The 18,183-nt window shown below is 42.0% G+C and overlaps 1 protein-coding gene and 1 pseudogene across 1 annotated transcript; one reads left to right on the forward strand and one right to left on the reverse strand.

The window, feature by feature from the left end:
* The first annotated feature begins 6,328 nt into the window (after positions 1 to 6,328).
* LOC106580221 (uncharacterized) lies at positions 6,329 to 7,129 on the forward strand (annotated as a pseudogene).
* A 7,661-nt stretch (positions 7,130 to 14,790) lies between these two features.
* On the reverse strand, positions 14,791 to 17,611 carry LOC106580001 (tubulin beta-1 chain). The gene is made up of 4 exons (XM_014160532.2): positions 17,430 to 17,611; positions 16,339 to 16,447; positions 16,116 to 16,226; positions 14,791 to 16,010 (listed from the first exon to the last, which is right to left on the reverse strand). Exons 1-4 carry the CDS (start codon positions 17,484 to 17,486, stop codon positions 14,950 to 14,952), a joined length of 1,338 nt encoding a protein of 445 aa, XP_014016007.1. The 5' UTR covers positions 17,487 to 17,611; the 3' UTR covers positions 14,791 to 14,949.
* Between the last annotated feature and the right edge of the window lie 572 nt (positions 17,612 to 18,183).

Below are 18,183 nucleotides of genomic sequence, written 5' to 3' on the forward strand. Positions count from 1 at the left end.
AAGGATTAAAGGGCAAAAAGCAAGCAGTAGTTCAAGTGGGAATGCACAAAAATATGGAGGTGAGAAACTGAGAGTAACTGTGAAAAATGAAAAATAAAAACCTAATCTAAATTCATGTGTTAATTACTTTGGTGTTTTTGTAAGCATCTACTAATGCAGCACTCTGCTAGTTCTTTGTCTTACACAATTAGAATTTTTATCTCATTATCTCAAATACAGATAGCACATACTCACACATATCCCCCTGGTCCTTGACTGTGTGTGTGTGTGCGTGTGTGTGTGTGTGTGTGTGTGTGTGTGTGTGTGTGTGTGTGTGTGTGTGTGTGTGTGTGTGTGTGTGTGTGTGTGTGTGTGTGTGTGTGTGTGTGTGTGTGTGTGTGTGTGTGTGTGTGAACATGTTAATGCGGTGAAGAGCAGGCAGAGAATGCTAGTTGAGACTGAAACATATTCCAGTGGGTGAGCTCTCATCATGTCACAGGTCTGACAGTGAGAGGGAGTTATTGGTATGGAGAGGCAGCTCATATTCCACAGGAGAGTCAACTCTCACCCCTCCTTCACAACAATGAACAGAACATCCTCTCAGCTCTATTTCTGTATGCCCAGGTCCTAGCACATTGATAGAGATTGTTTTACATTTTAATAGCTTGCTAAATTCATCCAGGTTTGGAATGGTTTAGGAGTTGAAGGAGAGGTTTAGAGCTGGTTGGTCCAATGGATCTAACTGCTAATGCAGGCTAATAGATAGAGAACACTTGGATAAAAGTTGTCCACTTTAGGAAGCTCAGCACCCACTCTACCTTAACCTGACCTTGACCTCAACACTGTATTTTATCCATATAATTTACCGTCCCCCATAGAACTCAACATAACTGAGATACATACATCACCCAGTGGAGGCTGCTGAGGGTGGGACGGCTAATAATAATGGCTGGAATGGAGTTAATGGAGTAGTATCAAACACATGAAACATGGTTTTTATGTGGTTGATGTCATTCCATGGACTCCATTCCAGACATTATTATGAGCCGTCCTCCCCTCAGCAGCCTCCACTGACATCACCAATATTAAACACTGAGTATACAAGACATTAAGCACACCTGCTCTTTCCATGAAATAGACTGACCAGGTGAAAGCTATGATCTCTTATTGATGTCACTTGTTAAATCCACTTCAAACAGTTTAGATGAAGGGGAGGAGACAACTGAGACATGGATTGTGTATGTGTGCCATTCAGAAGGTGAATGGGAAAGACAAAAGATTTAAGTGCTTTGAAAGGGGTATGTTAGTAGGTGCCAGGCACAACGGTTTGTGTCAAGAACTGCAATGCTGCTGGGTTTTCCATGCTCTACCGTTTCCTGTGTATATCAAGAATGGTCCACCACCCAAAAGACATCCAGCTAACTTGACACAACTGGTGGAAGTTTTGGAGTCAAAATGGGCCAGCATCCCTGTGGAACGCTTTAGACACCTTGTAGAGTCCATGCCCCAATGAATTGAGACTGTTCTGAGGGCAAAAGGGGGGGGGTGCAACTCAATATTAGGAAGGTGTTCCTAATGTTTGCTATAGTCAGTGTTTAACTTGTATAATGATCACCAGCACACCCTTATACCACCCACCACTGCGACCTGTATGCTCTAGTCGGCTGGCCCTCACTACATATCGTCGCCAGACCCACTGGCTCCAGGTCATCTATAAGTCTATGCTAGGTAAAGCTCTTCCTTATCTCAGCTCATCGGTCACGATAACAACACCCACCAAGCGCTCCAGCAGGTATATCTGTCACGACTTCCTCCGAAGCCGGTCCCTCTCCTTGTTCGGGCGACGTTCGGCGGTCGACGTCACCGGCCTTCTAGCCATCGCCAATCCACCTTTCATTTTCCATTTGTTTTGTCTTGGCTTCCCATACACCTGGTTTCAATTCCATCATTACATGTTGTGTATTTAACCCTCTGTCCCCCCCATGTCCTTGTCCGGAATTGTTTATTGTAGTGCTTGTGCACGTTATGCTGGAGTGTGACGGGTTTTACCTATTGATTTATTTGTACTTTTACGGTGGTTTTATTTATTAAACTGCGCCGTTGTAAGGCAGTTTTGCTATCCTGCGCCTGACTTCTCTGCCGCCAGTACGCACCCCTTACAATATCTCACTGGTCATCCCCAAAGCCAACACCCCCTTTGCCCACCTTTCCTTCCAGTTTTCTGCTGCCAATGACTGGAATGAATTGCAAAAATTGATGAAGCTGGAGACTTATATTTCCCTCACTAACTTTAAACATCAACTGTCTGAGCAGCTAACCGATTGCTGCAGCTGTACATAGCCCATCTGCAAATAGCCCACCCAATCTACCTACCTCATCCCCATATTGTTTTTATTTACTTTTCTGCTCTTTTGCAAACCAGTATCTCTACTTGCACGTCATCATCTGCTCATTTATCACTCCAGTGTTAATCTGCTAAATTGTAATTCTTCGCTACTATGGCCTATTTATTGCCTTACCTCCTCACGCCATTTGCACACACTGTATATATACTTTCTTTTTTTCTATTGTGTTACTGACTGTACGCTTGTTTTTTCCATGTGTAACTCTGTGTTGTTGCTTGTGTCGCACTGCTTTGCTTTATCTTGGCCAGGTCGCAGTTGTAAATGAGAACTTGTTCTCAACTAGCTTACCTGGTTAAATAAAGGTGCATTTTTTTTTTATATAAATACCTTTATGAAGACAAATGAGAAGAATGTGGAAGTTAACTTCAGAAGCACAGAGACCCAGTCAGACAGCGATCACAGACAGACAACCATTCAGAGACACATTCATCTCTCTATTGTCATCGTCCCAGCATGAAGAAAATATGGCTTCTGCATCTACAGTACAGAACCCAGAATGATGCCACTTAACTGCAAACACCTCCTCAGATTTGGCTTGGTATCTGAAAAGAAACATAGGAAGGGAAGGGCAGAAATCAATAAACGCCATCTACGCCTGAGGGGTCCCCCAATTTCCTCCAAACCACTCTACCCCCTGGGCAGTGGGGGAAACAATGGCGGAGCATCAATACCTGCAATTGGGGGAATGTAGTTGGGGTGGGAGACAGCAGGGCTCACAGCACAAATGGGTCACCTCTCCTCCAGACACTAAATGGGCCCCAATCGTTTGCATCAATTCAGTCCGGTGGGAGACAGAGGACAGGTTGGGGTATGGGAGCCATTAAGACTGCTTGGGAATAAAAGGCAGTAACAGGGGAGGTAGAGGGGTGTGGATGTTTGAGGTCAGGTAGAGATAGGGACACAGGGTGGTATAGGTGTTTTCAATTACCGGCAAATTCAGAGCAATTTCCTCATCTTTCCGCCAAGCCCCCCCTCTGTGTGGGTGATTGGAGGCTCACACAATAGAGGCGGGAAGATCAGCATCAGTTGTGTGGTTGTTTGAGTGGGGGTGGGTGGATAAAGGTATACAGGGGGTGTTTTTTCATTTGTGTGTCTCATTTTACCTTTCTCAGTCACCTTGCAGCTTTATATTGAGCAGTGTTTTTATAGAAAAGGTAAAAAATATTGTTTCAAGTTCTCCGTAGATATTGATAAAAAAACTTCCTGAATACTGATATACGTACTTATGGATTTAAAGATAACAGACAGACAGGATGGATGAAGTATATTGTCCCAATGAATAGGGCAAAAACAGTTTGTGTTTCTGCAGACTTCACAAGAGGAATCTACCATCTAAAGGGCATACCTTGCAGGGTGTTTCCACAATATCCTGTACAACTTTTGGAAAAGGAGGAGACAGTTTTTACACTCAATCAGGTGTAAGATGTACTGTATGAGAAAGACTAAACAGTAAAAATCCTTGTTTCACCAAGGACAAAGAAACTGCAGTAAGTAACATACTCACATACTCTCAACTACTTCAGCTTCCGACTAAAGCTGGCGTTGGGAAGCAGTTCTCTTGTAATCAGCTTGTCAGATGAAACTGTTTTGTGTCATCTGGTTAAACACTTTACTTTCCCTGTCTGCGACTGAACCAACTTCAAAGGGCCCCGTAGCCTACAGTAAAACTCTAGACAGAAAGTTCCCCCCTGCAGATGTTGCCACATGAACATATGAGAGCCTTGATAGCAGGTACTATCAACGATATCACTTCCCCTGCACCCTGACTCCTCTATGAGGAGAGGGTAGCCATGTTACACACTCACTGTAATGTTATAACATTTTCTCATTTTGATATTCAGAAAATATGTTGCACCCGCAATTCAGCTCTCTTTCTCTCTCTCTCGCATCTATCTATGGGGGTGGATGAGGGTTCTTGGGGTTTTCCATATCTACTTCTGCATGCACATTCCCAATGTATGTACCAGATGGGCAAACACACAACGCTACTACTGGTGCCACTTGAGCATGTCTTTGTCGTAGATTATTAATCAGTGGAGTAAACAGTAGTAAATGTCATGTTGAGTGCATTTGATTGGTCCCCGAGTGCTCCATCAGATTAAAGTGTAAATAGATAGTTAACACTCACATGCCAGTGTAGATCCACACACAAACATTTAACGAGTGTGTCATTAAACCATACACTGTAGCAATAAGAACACCCTGCTTTTCGTCTCCTTAAAACAACAGACAATCACTTGACTGCAATGTGCATAATCACTAGAAATGTCTAGAAACCCAAATTGCTTGACAATGTGTTAAAGATAAATGATTGTTTCCATATCTCTGGTGCCTAGGCCATACTGTGCACAGGTTGTATAGACAGAGCTGCAGGGCACAGAGTACAAAGTAAACCATTTCCTGATCTCTGTTATTTCAATCATAAATAACAAACCTACAGTATTCCAAAACCATAATTTTCAGTTCAAACAAATACTGACTGCAACTCACAAGCATAAAATCTGTTCAGCGACACACCACTGTACCCTAGTGGAAGTCCCAGTGCTTGCATGTGAATATTGCCTTGCACTTCACTGGGCACCATTGTTCCTATATCCCTAGGTGGAGGAATGGATGGGTAGATTGGCAGACTCCCATTGGACGAAAACAATGGTCAATAGTGCAAAGCCTTTAGCAGCACCAAGCTCCTAAAGCCTATGCCTCCTCACCACATTCCCCTGACTAGCATCACACAGATTACTGACAGACGGGAAGAAGCACATTCTATACTATGTCTGTATGAGAAAGAGTGGGATTGTGCATGTATGTTTATTGTAATACTGTGTGTGTGTGTGTGTGTGTGTGTGTGTGTGTGTGTGTGTGTGTGTGTGTGTGTGTGTGTGTGTGTGTGTGTGTGTGTGTGTGTGTGTGTGTGTGTGTGTGTGTGCGCACGTGCGTGTGTTGCAGATATTGATCACAGATCTCTAAATTAAAATAGCACAATCAAACATCAATGACAAGCTTCCAGGATACATATTCCAGAGCTAAAACGGTATAATGGGACGTCTTTGTAAAGCAGCACAACATCACAGTATGATCTCTGGTTTTGATGAGGGCAGAATCCCCAAATAAACATCTCTGAATGGGTTTCAAAGGCAATAGCTCAGTGAAAGATGAAACCTATCAACTGATTACTTTAATTTATTATGGCCTGCCCCTTCTGTCTGTCTTCACCGGTCTACAGGAACTCACAGACTGTTAACGCTAACCTGTTTCTACACTGAGCCACATACTCTCTATGATCTATATTTAACTCGGCTTGTGTTAGAACGGGGCTGTGTGTCAGAGGGTTGATGATTGTGCATATGAGGTAGGAGCTCAGTGTCATTTTCCAACAAGGCCTCTAAATTTAGCCTGGTTAAAGGCAGCAGCGAGCCGAGCGGGTGGTGACCTACTCCTATCGAACTACAAACTGCTCTGGTCCAGCTGTTATTCCGTCAGCTGTTCCTATTTTTTCTTTTTTTGTTGGTGTGTGTATGTCTTGGTACCACTTGTGTTTTGGTGGAAAGGAAGGGGTGAGTTGTAAATGCTTTATCTGATGATTGCTAGTGTTGTTTATTGGACATGGGCACATTTGCTGTACTAGTTGACATTTGAGGATATGGTATAATCAAATATTTTACAATATGTATAATATGACATTAGTCTAACAAATTAGGGAGTTAGAGATTTGCACAGATTTAGCTAATAATAACTGAAAAACATTCCACTTATTTTGGTAGCTACATGTTTTTTACCCACTGTTTTTACCCACTGTGTTGGTCAGCATGTGCAGTGCAGTTGTTGATAATTTCTTAGTAATTTCAAGGGTGCCTGGATATCTAACCCTGTACTAGGGATTGCCATTACTGAGAGGATGGCTGAGGGCTACTTGGCATAGGGACTGTTTATCTGTGACCGGACCAATGCTTTTTTGCAAGTCACAGCTTTGTGATTTGCAACAGGGAGTCAGTCAGCCAGAGGCGAGGGATCAGTCAGAGGGGCTATTAAGCAGGAGTGGTATAAACAGGCCTGACCCCCTGGTACGAGAGGCCTATCTGATGACTACATCAACTATGTGACCGCAGGGCCCGATGGCCACGTAGGGCCACCTCATACAGCCACAGCAGCAGCATGGCGCCATGCTGGGGACCAGCTGCTCATTAGGTTCCCCATCTTCTTCATGGGCTGGCCACACTTCTTCCAGGATGTGACTGAGATCTCAGCCTGCCCCATGCTCACCGCCATCCTAGACGAGCACTTTGCACCCACCAATCCCCGGAGGGCGGAGGCGAGACCTGGCCTGGAGCGCTGTGCTGTCTGTGTATGTGCTGGCTGGCCAGATGGCCCTGCACTGCCACGAGAGTGGCATGGACGGAATCGTGTCTCAGTTTAAGGAGTGTGTGGGGGGTTATGTGGAGAGGGTCATCTGTCCAGAGATTAGGGACAAGGGTGGATGGGTAAGTTCACTGGTCAAGGTTCTTCACTGGCATAGTAAGACTAGGATACAGTTTACAATGCGGTTACGTTGTACTGTTGTTGTGAATCTGGCATTCTAACTCCTCGGATCTAGTTATGTTTACTGTTGTTGGTAGACAGGCTTTGTGAGCTGCTTTGGGCAGAAGCAGGACTTGGAGGCCCAGGTGAAGAATGTGTGCTGCTGGACTCTATTGCTATTGGTCACCAGCATCCTATCCTATTTCCTGTGGAAACAAAAAATAGCTTAAACAACACCCCCACCTGGTGACCACAATCAGATAGCTCTAAAAGTCTGCTTTGTGAATAAATATTTCCCCAAAGCCTCTCGTTTCCAAACGCATCTCAATGACCCGCTATCCCCTATTTTAAACCATCGAGTGGTGCAATAACATTTTTTTTTTTAACAATAACATCAACAATGCACAGCATACATACATTCACATCATGTGTATCATGTATGAGTAACTTAAAACCTCTGAATCATAATGGTAATAAACATTATCTTAGTAATAGCTTTTTTCACAAGTATGGGGTCCATTAGTACAAAACTCAAAACAGATCATCAAAAAAGCATTTGTTTCAAAACTCTAAGCACATTTTCAATTGACTATGTACAATACACAAAATCATACAGTCACTGTTTCATCTAGAAATACGTTTCACATTCAAATAAAATAAAATTTTAATGGTCACATACACATGGTCAGTAGATGTTATTGCGAGTGTAGGGAAATTCTTGTGCTTCTAGTTCTAGCAATATCTAACAAGTAATCTAACAATTCCACAACAACTACCTCATACACACAAATCTAAGTAAAGGGATGGGATAAGAATACATATGTATAAATACAGTTGAAGTCGGAAGTTTAAATACACCTTAGCCAAATACATTTAAACTCAGGTTTTTCACAATTCCTGACATTTAATGCTAGTAAAAATTCCCTGTCTTAGGTCAGTTAGGATCACCACTTTATATTAAGAAAGTTAAATGTCAGAATAATAGTAGAGAGAATGATTTATTTCAGCTTTTATTTCTTTCATCACATTCCCAGTGGGTCATAAATTTACATACACCCAATTAGTATTTGGTAGCATTGCCTTTAAACTGTTTAACTTGGGTCAAACGTTTCGGGTAGCCTTCCACAAGCTTCGCACAATACGTTGGGTGAATTTGGTCCATTCCTCCTGACAGAGCTGGTGTAATTGTGTCAGGTTTGTAGGCCTCCTTGTTCGCACACACTTTTTCAGTTCTGCCCACACATTTTCTATAAGATTGAGGTCAGGGCTTTGTGATGGCCAATCCAATACCTTGACTTTGTTGTCCTTAAGCCATTTTGCCACAACTTTGAAAGTATGCTTGGTGTCATTGTCCATTTGGAAGACCCATTTGCAACCAAGCTTAAACTTCCTGACTGATGTGTTGAGATGTTCCTTCAATATATCCACATCATTTTCCATCATCATGATGCCATCTATTTTGTGAAGTGCACCAGTCCCTCCTGCAGCAAAGCACCCCCACAACATGATGCTGCCACTCCCGTGCTTCATGGTTGGGATGGTGTTCTTAAATCACAAATCCATGTGAGATAATAAATCACACATGAATTAAAAAATAAAATAACTTGTTTTTAATATTATAACTTGGTATGCTAGTTCTGAACGTCACATGCTAATGTAAAAAGCTGGTTTTTGATATAAATATGAACTTGATTGAACAAAACATGCATGTATTGTATAACATAATGTCCTAAGATTGTCATCTGATGAAGATCATCAAAGGTTAGTGCTGCATTTAGCTGTGATTTGGGTTTATGTGACATTATATGCTAGCTTGAAAAATGGGTGTCTGATTATTTCTGGCTGGGTACTCTGCTGACATAATCTAATGTTTTGCTTTCTTTGTAAAGCCTTTTTGAAATCGGACAGTGTGGTTAGATTAACGAGAGTCTTGTCTTTAAAATGGTGTAAAATAGTCATATGTTTGAGAAATTGAAGTAATAGCATTTCTAAGGTATTTGAATAACGCGCCACGGGATTCCACTGGCTGTTACGTAGGTGGGACGAAATCGTCCCACTGGCCCTAGAGAAGTTAATCTAACCACAGTGTCCGATTTCAAGAAGGCTTTACGGCGAAAGCAAAACATTAGATTATGTTAGGACAGCACCTAAACAAGAAAAACCACACAGCCATTTTCCAAGCAAGCAGAGGCATCACAAAAACCAGAAAGTCAGCAAAAATAAATTACTAACCTTTGATGATCTTTATCAGATGACACTCCCAGGACTCAATGTTACAAAATACATGTATGGTTTGTTCGATAAAGTTCATATTTATATCCATAAACCCCATTTTACATTGGCGCGTGATGTTCAGAAAATGTATTCCCACCAAAACTGCCGGTGAATGAGCACATCAATTTACAAAAATACTCATCATAAATGTTGATAAAATTTACAACAGTTATTGAAATAATTATAGATATACTACTCCTTAATGCAACCGCTGTGTCAGATTTTGAAATAGCTTTTCGGCGAAAGCACATTTGTCAATATTCTGAGAACAGAGCTCAACCATCAAAGCAAGCTATACAGATACCAGCAAAGTTCTGGAGTCAACTAAACTCAGAATTAGTATTATAAATATTCCCTTACCTTTGATGATCTTGGTCGGAATGCACTACCAGGACTCCTACTTCCACAAGAAATGTTATTTTTGTTCGAAATACTCCATGTTTATGTCCAAATACCTCCGTTTTGTTCGTGCGTACAGATCACTATCCAAAGGCATAACGCGTGAGCGTAAAGTAAGAGACAAAAAGTCAAATAGTTCCATTACCGATCGTGGAAACATGTCAAACAATGTTTACAATCAATCCTTAGGGTCTTTTTAAAATAAAACGTCGATAATATTTGAACCGGACAATAGTGTATTCATTACAGAAGAAAAAGAATGAGCGGCGCCCCAGCGTGAGCGCGCAGTAAACAACTCACTGCTCCCAGGCAGTCCACTGATAGACTGAGCTCCTATTCTCTGCCCAGTAACAGGAAACGCATGAAACAAGTTTCTAAAGGCTGTTGACAGCCAATGGAAGCCTTAGGAAGTGCAAAATGACCCCACAGACACTGTAGTTTGAAGAGGGATTAGATAGAACTACAAATCACTTCCTGGTTGGATTTTTTTTCTCAGGGTTTTGCCTGCCATATGAGTTCTGTTATACTCACAGACATCATTCAAACAGTTTTAGAAACTTCAGAGTGTTTTCTATCCACATCTACTAATAATATGCATATCTTAGTTTCTGGGAGTGAGTAGGAGGCAGTTTACTCTGGGCACATCAGTCATCCAAGCAACTCAATACTGCCACCATCGATAAGAAGTTTAACTTAGTGCGGAGATCCCGCTAGTGGGATCATATTCGACAACATCCGGTGAAATCGGAGCACGCCAAATTCAAAATATAAAGAAGGACTTTATCGAACAAAACGACCATTCATTGTGTAGCTGGGACCCTTGGGATTGCAAACAGAGGAAGATCTTCAAAAGTAAGTGATTTATTTTATCGCTATTTGTTATTTCGTGATGCCTGTGCTGGTTTGGAAAATATGCTAATGTGAGGCGCTGTCCTCAGACAATCGAATGCTATGGTTTCGCCGTAAAGCCTTTTTGAAATCTGACAATGCAGTTCGATTACCAAGATTCTAAGCTAAGGAATCATGTATGACACTTGTATTTTCATGAATGTCTTATTTCTTGCTTGTTTCACAATAAAAAAATATTTTGCATCTTCAAAGTGGTAAGCATGTTGTGTAAATCAAATGATACAACCCCCCCAAAAATCTATTTTAATTCCAAGTTGTAAGGCAACTATAATGAACATGATGGGAGACAGAGAGCTGGTTTCAAGCACAGGGTGCAGTTGGTGTTTATTGTAAATCGCCACAGGAGGAGGCAGGTAGCTGGGTCCAGGGGCAGGCAGAAGGTCATACACATGGGGTCCAAAAAGGCAACAAGCAGGGAAAAGGCTAGTAATGTCGTCCAGGAGATCAGGCAATAGGTTGATAACAGGAAATCCGATAGGTACAGGCAGGGAATAGACAAAAGGAGTCGTTAGTGAGGCAGCCAAAACTATCATACACGGGAGGATTAAAATACGGGAAAAAACAGCGCTCCGAATAGAAGTGTGTCACAAAACAAACAATACCTCACAATGATGGGGTACAAAGAATTGAACTAAATAGTGTGTGATATTGACATGCAGGTGTGTGAACAGGTGATCAGAATTCAGGTGATTAGGATCTGGAGAGTGAGCTGCGTTCAGGGGATCTATGTGTTTGAGAGTGTGAGCTGGAAAGTGGGCTGGAAAGTGAGCTGCGTGCAAGGGATCTATGTGTTTGAGAGTGTGAGTTGGAAGCAGATGTTACAGCAAAAAAATAGGAAAAATGCCAAGGGGGGTGAATACTTTTGCAAGCCACTGTAGGTAGCAGCCTCTCTGTGTTAGTGATGGCAGTTTAACAGTCTGGATGGCCTTGAGATAGAAGCTATTTTTCAGTCTCTCGGTCCCAGCTTTGATGCACCTGTACTGACCTCGCCTACTGGATGGTAGTGAGGTGAACAGGCAGTGGCTCGGGTGGTTGTTGTCCTTGATGATCTTTTTGGCCTTCCTGTGACATTGGGTGCTGTAGGTGTCCTGCAGGGCAGTTTGCCCCCGGTGATGCGTTGTGCAGACCGCACCACCCTCTGGAGAGCCCTGCAGTTGTGGGCAGTGCAGTTGCCATACCAGGCGGTGATACAGCCCGACAGGATGCTCTCAATTGTGCATCTGTAACAGTTTGTGAGGGTTTTAGGTGACAAGCCAAATTTCTTCAGCCTCCTTAGGTTGAAGAGACGCTGTTGGGCCTTCTTCACCACACTATCTGTGTGGGTGGACCATTTCAGTTTGTCCGTGATATGTACGCCGAGGAACTTAAAACTTTCCACCTTCTCCACTGCTGTCCTGTCGATGTGGATAGGGGGGTTCTCCCTCTGCTGTTTCCTGAAGTCTACAACCATCTCTTTTGTTTTGTTGACGTTGAGTGAGAGGTGGATTTTTGACACCACACTCCGAGTGCCCTCACCTCCTCCATATAAGCTATCTCATCGTTGTTGGTGATCAAGCCTACTACTGTTGTGTCGTCTGCAAACTTGATGATCGAGTTGGAGGAGTGCATGGCCATGCAGTCATGGGTGAACAGGGAGTTTTGCAATACATGTTCATATAAAGGAATTCCCTTTCACAATGCAATGCTCACATTACTTTTGATATGATTCTCTTCTCTTTTGTTAAAAGACATTTTACTATTACTTAAGCTGACTGTGTGGGGGTTCACACTGCTTTAATTGCATTGGCCAATACAGTACTGTAATACCGTAATATATACCATTTATGTAACAGTCCACACATTTGGGTATGTGAATTCAGTGGGAATCAAACCCACAACTCTGGTGTTGCTAGTATCATGCTGTTATGAACTGAGCCACGTACAGGACCAGTACAATGCATAACTACAATACTGTAAAATACAATAAACAATTACAATACAGGTGGAAGATGTATGATTTCCATCTCCATGAGCGTACCACCCTCCTTCAGGCCGTGGATGAGGTTTGCAATGATTTCAATCCAGATCTGCCAGGCTTGGATTCGACCATGCCAAAAGTTTTTTCCCCAGGTGCATGAACAATGAGGACATTTACTGCAATGTTGATGATAAGCTATTGCCAAATGCTCAAGACAGTCTTGATTCAAACTAGTGCCTGTTAAACATTCTGTCTTTCATTTATTTCATTTGATTACAGTACACCTATGTTGTAATGATATCTGAACAATATGTTTTTTGCATCAATGCTTGTGAAAGATTAATTCAATGATCAAACCTTTGACCACAAATGGGATAAAAAATAATGGAAATGTGATGTTCAGTAGATTTTTATGGGTAGTGCAAGTGTATCGCCTAATGTAAAAAAGGTATAATGTACTATAATTACAGTACTGTAGCATACTACATTCAAATGATTAAAAAAACATGTATCTTACATTTTTTTGCTATTGGTCATTAAAATAACAAAATGTAGAAGATATTATGTTGTGTTTTGGTTATTACACCAATGTACTCATTATAGACTGAACAAAAATATAAACGCAACATGTAAAGTGTTGGTGCCATGTTTCATGAGCTGAAATAAAAAATCGGACAATTTTACATACGCACAAAAAGCTTATTTCTTACATCCCTATTAGTGAGCATTTCCCCTTTGCCACTTGACAGGTGTGGCATATCAAGAAGCTGATTAAACAGCACGATCACTACACAGGTGCAGCTTGAGCTGTGGACAATAAAATGGCACTTTAAAACGTGCAGTTTTGTCACACAACATAATACCACAGATGTATCAAGTTTTGAGGGATCGTGCAATTGGCATGCTGACTGCAGGAATGTCCACCAGAGCTGTTGCCAGAGAATTGAATGTTAATTTCTCTACCATAAAACGTTGTTTTAGAGAATTTGGCAGTACATCCAACCAGTCTCACAAAGATGTCTACATACAAAATGAATGCACAATGAAAGGTTTTGAAAGTAAGACTGGCTGGGTACTTGTAAAAGTAGTACCAAAGTGATAAAAAAAAACTGTAATGTGCCAGAGGGTGGAAGAATATTTTAATAGCTATCACGAGGTGTTGCTGGGCAGGATGAACACGTCACAGACAGGGATAATATTGCCTGACAGGCAGGTACTGAACTTTGCTATGTAAACGTTGACATATAACAGTTTCAGGGATCAACAAACATACAATAGGCTCACAGTATTAACCAGCCAGCGAGTTTACAACAGAATCATAATTCTATTCAGGAGAGATGAGCTTTTCACTCTGCATATCAGGTGTCCGCATTAGGATATACAAAACTGAAAATGCCAAATGCAGCTGAATTTTTTTCTTCTTCTTTGGAATGTCAAATTCAACCTATGGCTACAGAATGACTGTACAGACATTGTTAGTCATGTACACATTTGTCAGCCAAATGAACAATAAACTTCATTATGATGCATGTATGCTTATGCTTGTGTGTGCCAACATGAAAATAGACATACAAGGAACTAAATAGGGACTACGCAATATCACTGTTTGGCAATTTGGTGTTAAGATTACATAGGATAGAAGTCTTTAGATAACTAGCAGGGTTATTAGTTTTACAGTGCATGTTGTTAGACTAAATCATAGCTCGCATGACTAAAATTCCAAACATTTAAAACAGACATGCCATAAGCTTAGCTCGCTAAGATTTCAGAGGCATGCCTAAACAAATCTTTGAGCGGTGGCTCAGAGAACGAGCACATGACTGTGCTCAGGAACACTGTAGCCACTCATCTTACGGTGTACAGAAAACCTACAGGAATGTCAATTATGGGGTTTCATAAATGCACCAGCAGCTCTACATTTATATATAAAACGATGTTATGTTTAAGCAATAAGGCCATGTGGGGGTGTGGTATATGGCCAATATACCATGGCTAAGGGCTGTTCTTATGCACGACGCGTTGCGTCGTGCATAAGAACAGCCCTTAGCCGTTGTATATTGGCTATACACCACAAACCTGAGGTGCCTTATTGCTATTATAAACGTGATTAGAGCAGTAAAAATAAACGTTTTATCACACCAGTGGTTTATGGTCCGATATACCACGGCTGTCAGCCAATCAGCACTTACGGCTCAAACCACCCAATTTATGATGCATATTGTTGCCATGTAGAGGTTGTCACCACAAAAAAAAACAGTATGCTTAGTTAAATAACTGGTGGATGGCAGAAGTGTATTATTGGGTATTTTATTTATTGAAAAATAGTAATCATTGAATCAAGGGAAACAGCACTTTAAACATAAGAAATTTTATTGACATGTTTCTGTACAGACAAGAAATGACAGTAATAGCAGAGATGACAAAACATAACGGACAGATAATGGAACACTGGAAAGGTTGAGACTGACATGTCAGTGAATACAGCTCGGAAGAGCACAATTACACAAACACTTAGGCCAGCTCCTCTTCTCCCTCCTCCTCAAACTCTCCCTCCTCCTCAGCGGTGGCATCCTGGTACTGCTGGTACTCAGAGACCAGGTCGTTCATGTTGCTCTCTGCCTCAGTGAACTCCATCTCATCCATACCCTCTCCTGTGTACCAATGTAGGAAAGCCTTACGCCTGAACATGGCTGTGAACTGCTCGGAGATACGCTTGAAGAGCTCCTGGATTGCTGTGCTGTTGCCAATGAAGGTGGCGGCCATCTTGAGGCCACGGGGGGGAATGTCGCAGACGGCGGTCTTGACATTGTTGGGGATCCATTCAACGAAGTAGCTGCTGTTCTTGTTCTGCACGTTCAGCATCTGCTCGTCTACCTCCTTCATGGACATTCGTCCGCGGAAGATGGCAGCCACTGTAAGGTAGCGTCCGTGGCGGGGGTCGCAGGCGGCCATCATGTTCTTGGCATCGAACATCTGCTGGGTGAGCTCGGGAACAGTGAGGGAGCGGTACTGCTGGCTTCCCCTGCTTGTGAGGGGGGCAAAGCCAGGCATGAAGAAGTGGAGACGGGGGAATGGCACCATGTTGACGGCCAGCTTGCGGAGGTCAGCATTCAGCTGTCCTGGGAACCGCAGGCAGGTTGTGACGCCGCTCATTGTGGCCGACACCAGGTGGTTGAGGTCACCGTAGGAGGGAGTAGTGAGTTTCAGGGTACGGAAGCAGATGTCGTAGAGAGCCTCGTTGTCAATACAGAAGGTCTCGTCAGTGTTCTCCACTAGCTGGTGGACTGACAGGGTGGCATTGTAGGGCTCCACAACAGTGTCTGATACTTTGGGTGAGGGCACCACGCTGAAGGTGTTCATGATGCGGTCGGGGTACTCTTCACGGATCTTGCTGATGAGCAGGGTGCCCATGCCAGAGCCAGTTCCACCTCCCAGGGAGTGGGTGAGCTGGAAGCCCTGCAGACAGTCACAGCTCTCTGCCTCTTTCCTCACAACATCCAGGACTGAGTCCACCAGCTCAGCTCCCTCTGTGTAGTGGCCCTTGGCCCAGTTGTTTCCAGCACCACTCTGGCCTGCAAAATAAGAGATGTGTAAATCATCTCTCCTTTCTTTGGTGACATCATCTACAGTATCTTGTATCATATTCATAAAGTAAAATACGAAGCAAAGGGACCTACCGAACACAAAGTTGTCAGGTCTGAAGATCTGGCCGAAGGGTCCGGATCTCACAGAGTCCATGGTCCCTGGCTCCAAGTCGACAAGCACAGCGCGGGGCACGTATTTACCACCTAGACAACCATGAGGCAAAGAAAGGTAAATGTCAGAACCACACACGTAATAAATTGAGAAGTATAATAGAATGTAATGAATGTGGTAATAAATTAGACAAACAAGGCTTACCTGAAGCTTCATTGTAGTACACATTAATTCTATCTAGCTGGAGGTCACTGTCCCCATGGTATGTACCAGTTGGGTCAATGCCATGCTCGTCACTGATCACCTCCCAGAACTGCAAGAGGAGGTTTAGGTTTAAGTCTACAGCACACAATATTAGGTAAGCTAATATGCCATTCAAAGTGGGATCCATTCATCAAATGCATGTAAACAATAAATAGCATTACACTGGTAGGCCTATGCCATTATTACATCGGTTCAATATTCTCATTTGATCACCTCATTGGATCAAATCTACTTTATTGCATTGAACGTTAAATAGGCCTACATACGTTTAAGAGTTAGACATCTGGAATGAATACCTCCCTCCTATACAACTCCGCGCGCGCGGCATGACCTCCGATTGGCTGAACCCCATCAGTTATGGTTTTGAAATTCTCAGATACGTCACTTGCTGAAACATAGCCCACATCCGCCAGAAAAACGGGCGGGGCACGCGCTCAATGAATCGAAAAAAAGTGTAGGCCATAATGTATCGTTGAACAAATGTCCAATTCTTTCCTTTTTTGGGGGGGTAAGAATCCTTATGTATATTAAGACAACCGAATTGTATTCACTACTGAAGCGACTATTTGTAATATGGCCATGTTATTTGGCATCTGAACTACTTCCCATTTTGCGCATTGCAGTAGGTCGGGTAATTATGGTAATCCATAGGCCCACGTATATTCATATTTAAATCGATCATTTTGATATCTTTAAAACAAATGTAAAAAAAAAAAATGCAATTTCTTAATACTCATTCTCATGTATATTGACTTACTCGCCAGTACAGTGTCAAGATTATTTCGAGACCAAATAAAACCGGTCGAATAAAAATATACAGAAATGCATAAATAACACCAAAGCTCTTTTCACTTTTACACAACAAACAAACCAATCAATAGGTTATGAACATAATTAACAGTAATTTTCATTAACAATACAGTTCTTTGGGTGTGGTTAACTGGACACTCATACAAAGAACCGGCGATTTTACGTACCCTATTTATCGCACGAGTTGCACAAAATTCATTTAAAAAAATAATTGTACAAACCTTAGCTCCGATCTGGTTTCCACACTGTCCAGCCTGAAGATGCACAATTTCCCTCATTTTTACTTTGACTGTAGAACAACTCTTATGCGAATAAAAACCAGTTCTATCCTTTCTTAGACTGCGCTGAAAGAATGTGCTCCCTCACTATATAACAAGAACTTTGTACCCTCCCCTTAAATTCCATGTCACCAAATCTGAAACATTTATTGGCTAATGCTTATCAGACCCAGTTATTGACACACTTCTACACCAATCATATTCATAAAGAATGATTTTCGTTGGCCTGTTCTTTCTGTCATTCAAACTGAACGCAAACGTGTGATTCTCACATCATCTTGAAGATTTGTCCTACTTCCTTTATGCCGGCGAAAATCTTATCTCCTTTTAAACTGTAATTTCTAACTATATTTTGTCCAATAAACCGCACAGATTACATGATTAAGAGAGGCATCCGTTAACTCCTAAAAAATACGTGAAACGTTTTCACATTAAATGGTAAAACTACGAAATACCTCACCAATTTATTCCAAGTCCACGTGGCTCATTGTTACTTTGTAACCATTCCTGGCATTATTATTTTGCTTCGTGGTGGTAGAAGGCAGCTATTTCGTCTTAAGATGTACATTTTGTTATAGAAAATGTATCCAACTAAATATTATATGTGTTCTGTCAAGAAAGGGATCTAATATATCATCGAACAGATGTCAGTTATTTTGTTATCTAATATAATAATCTAAATGTAACGGCCTGTGGC

Source organism: Salmo salar, chromosome ssa20, assembly GCF_905237065.1.
Source record: "Salmo salar chromosome ssa20, Ssal_v3.1, whole genome shotgun sequence".
NCBI classification, from domain to species: Eukaryota; Metazoa; Chordata; class Actinopteri; order Salmoniformes; family Salmonidae; genus Salmo; species Salmo salar.

Excerpts from the sequence above, each read along its gene's own strand:
- LOC106580001 (XM_014160532.2), bottom strand. The coding sequence starts at position 17,486 with ATGAGGGAAATTGTGCATCTTCAGGCTGGACAGTGTGGAAACCAGATC. Across the intron at positions 16,448-17,429 it reads GAAACCAGATCGGAGCTAAG|TTCTGGGAGGTGATCAGTGA; the intron begins GTTTGTACAATT and ends CTCCTCTTGCAG. Across the intron at positions 16,227-16,338 it reads GTACTACAATGAAGCTTCAG|GTGGTAAATACGTGCCCCGC; the intron begins GTAAGCCTTGTT and ends ATGGTTGTCTAG.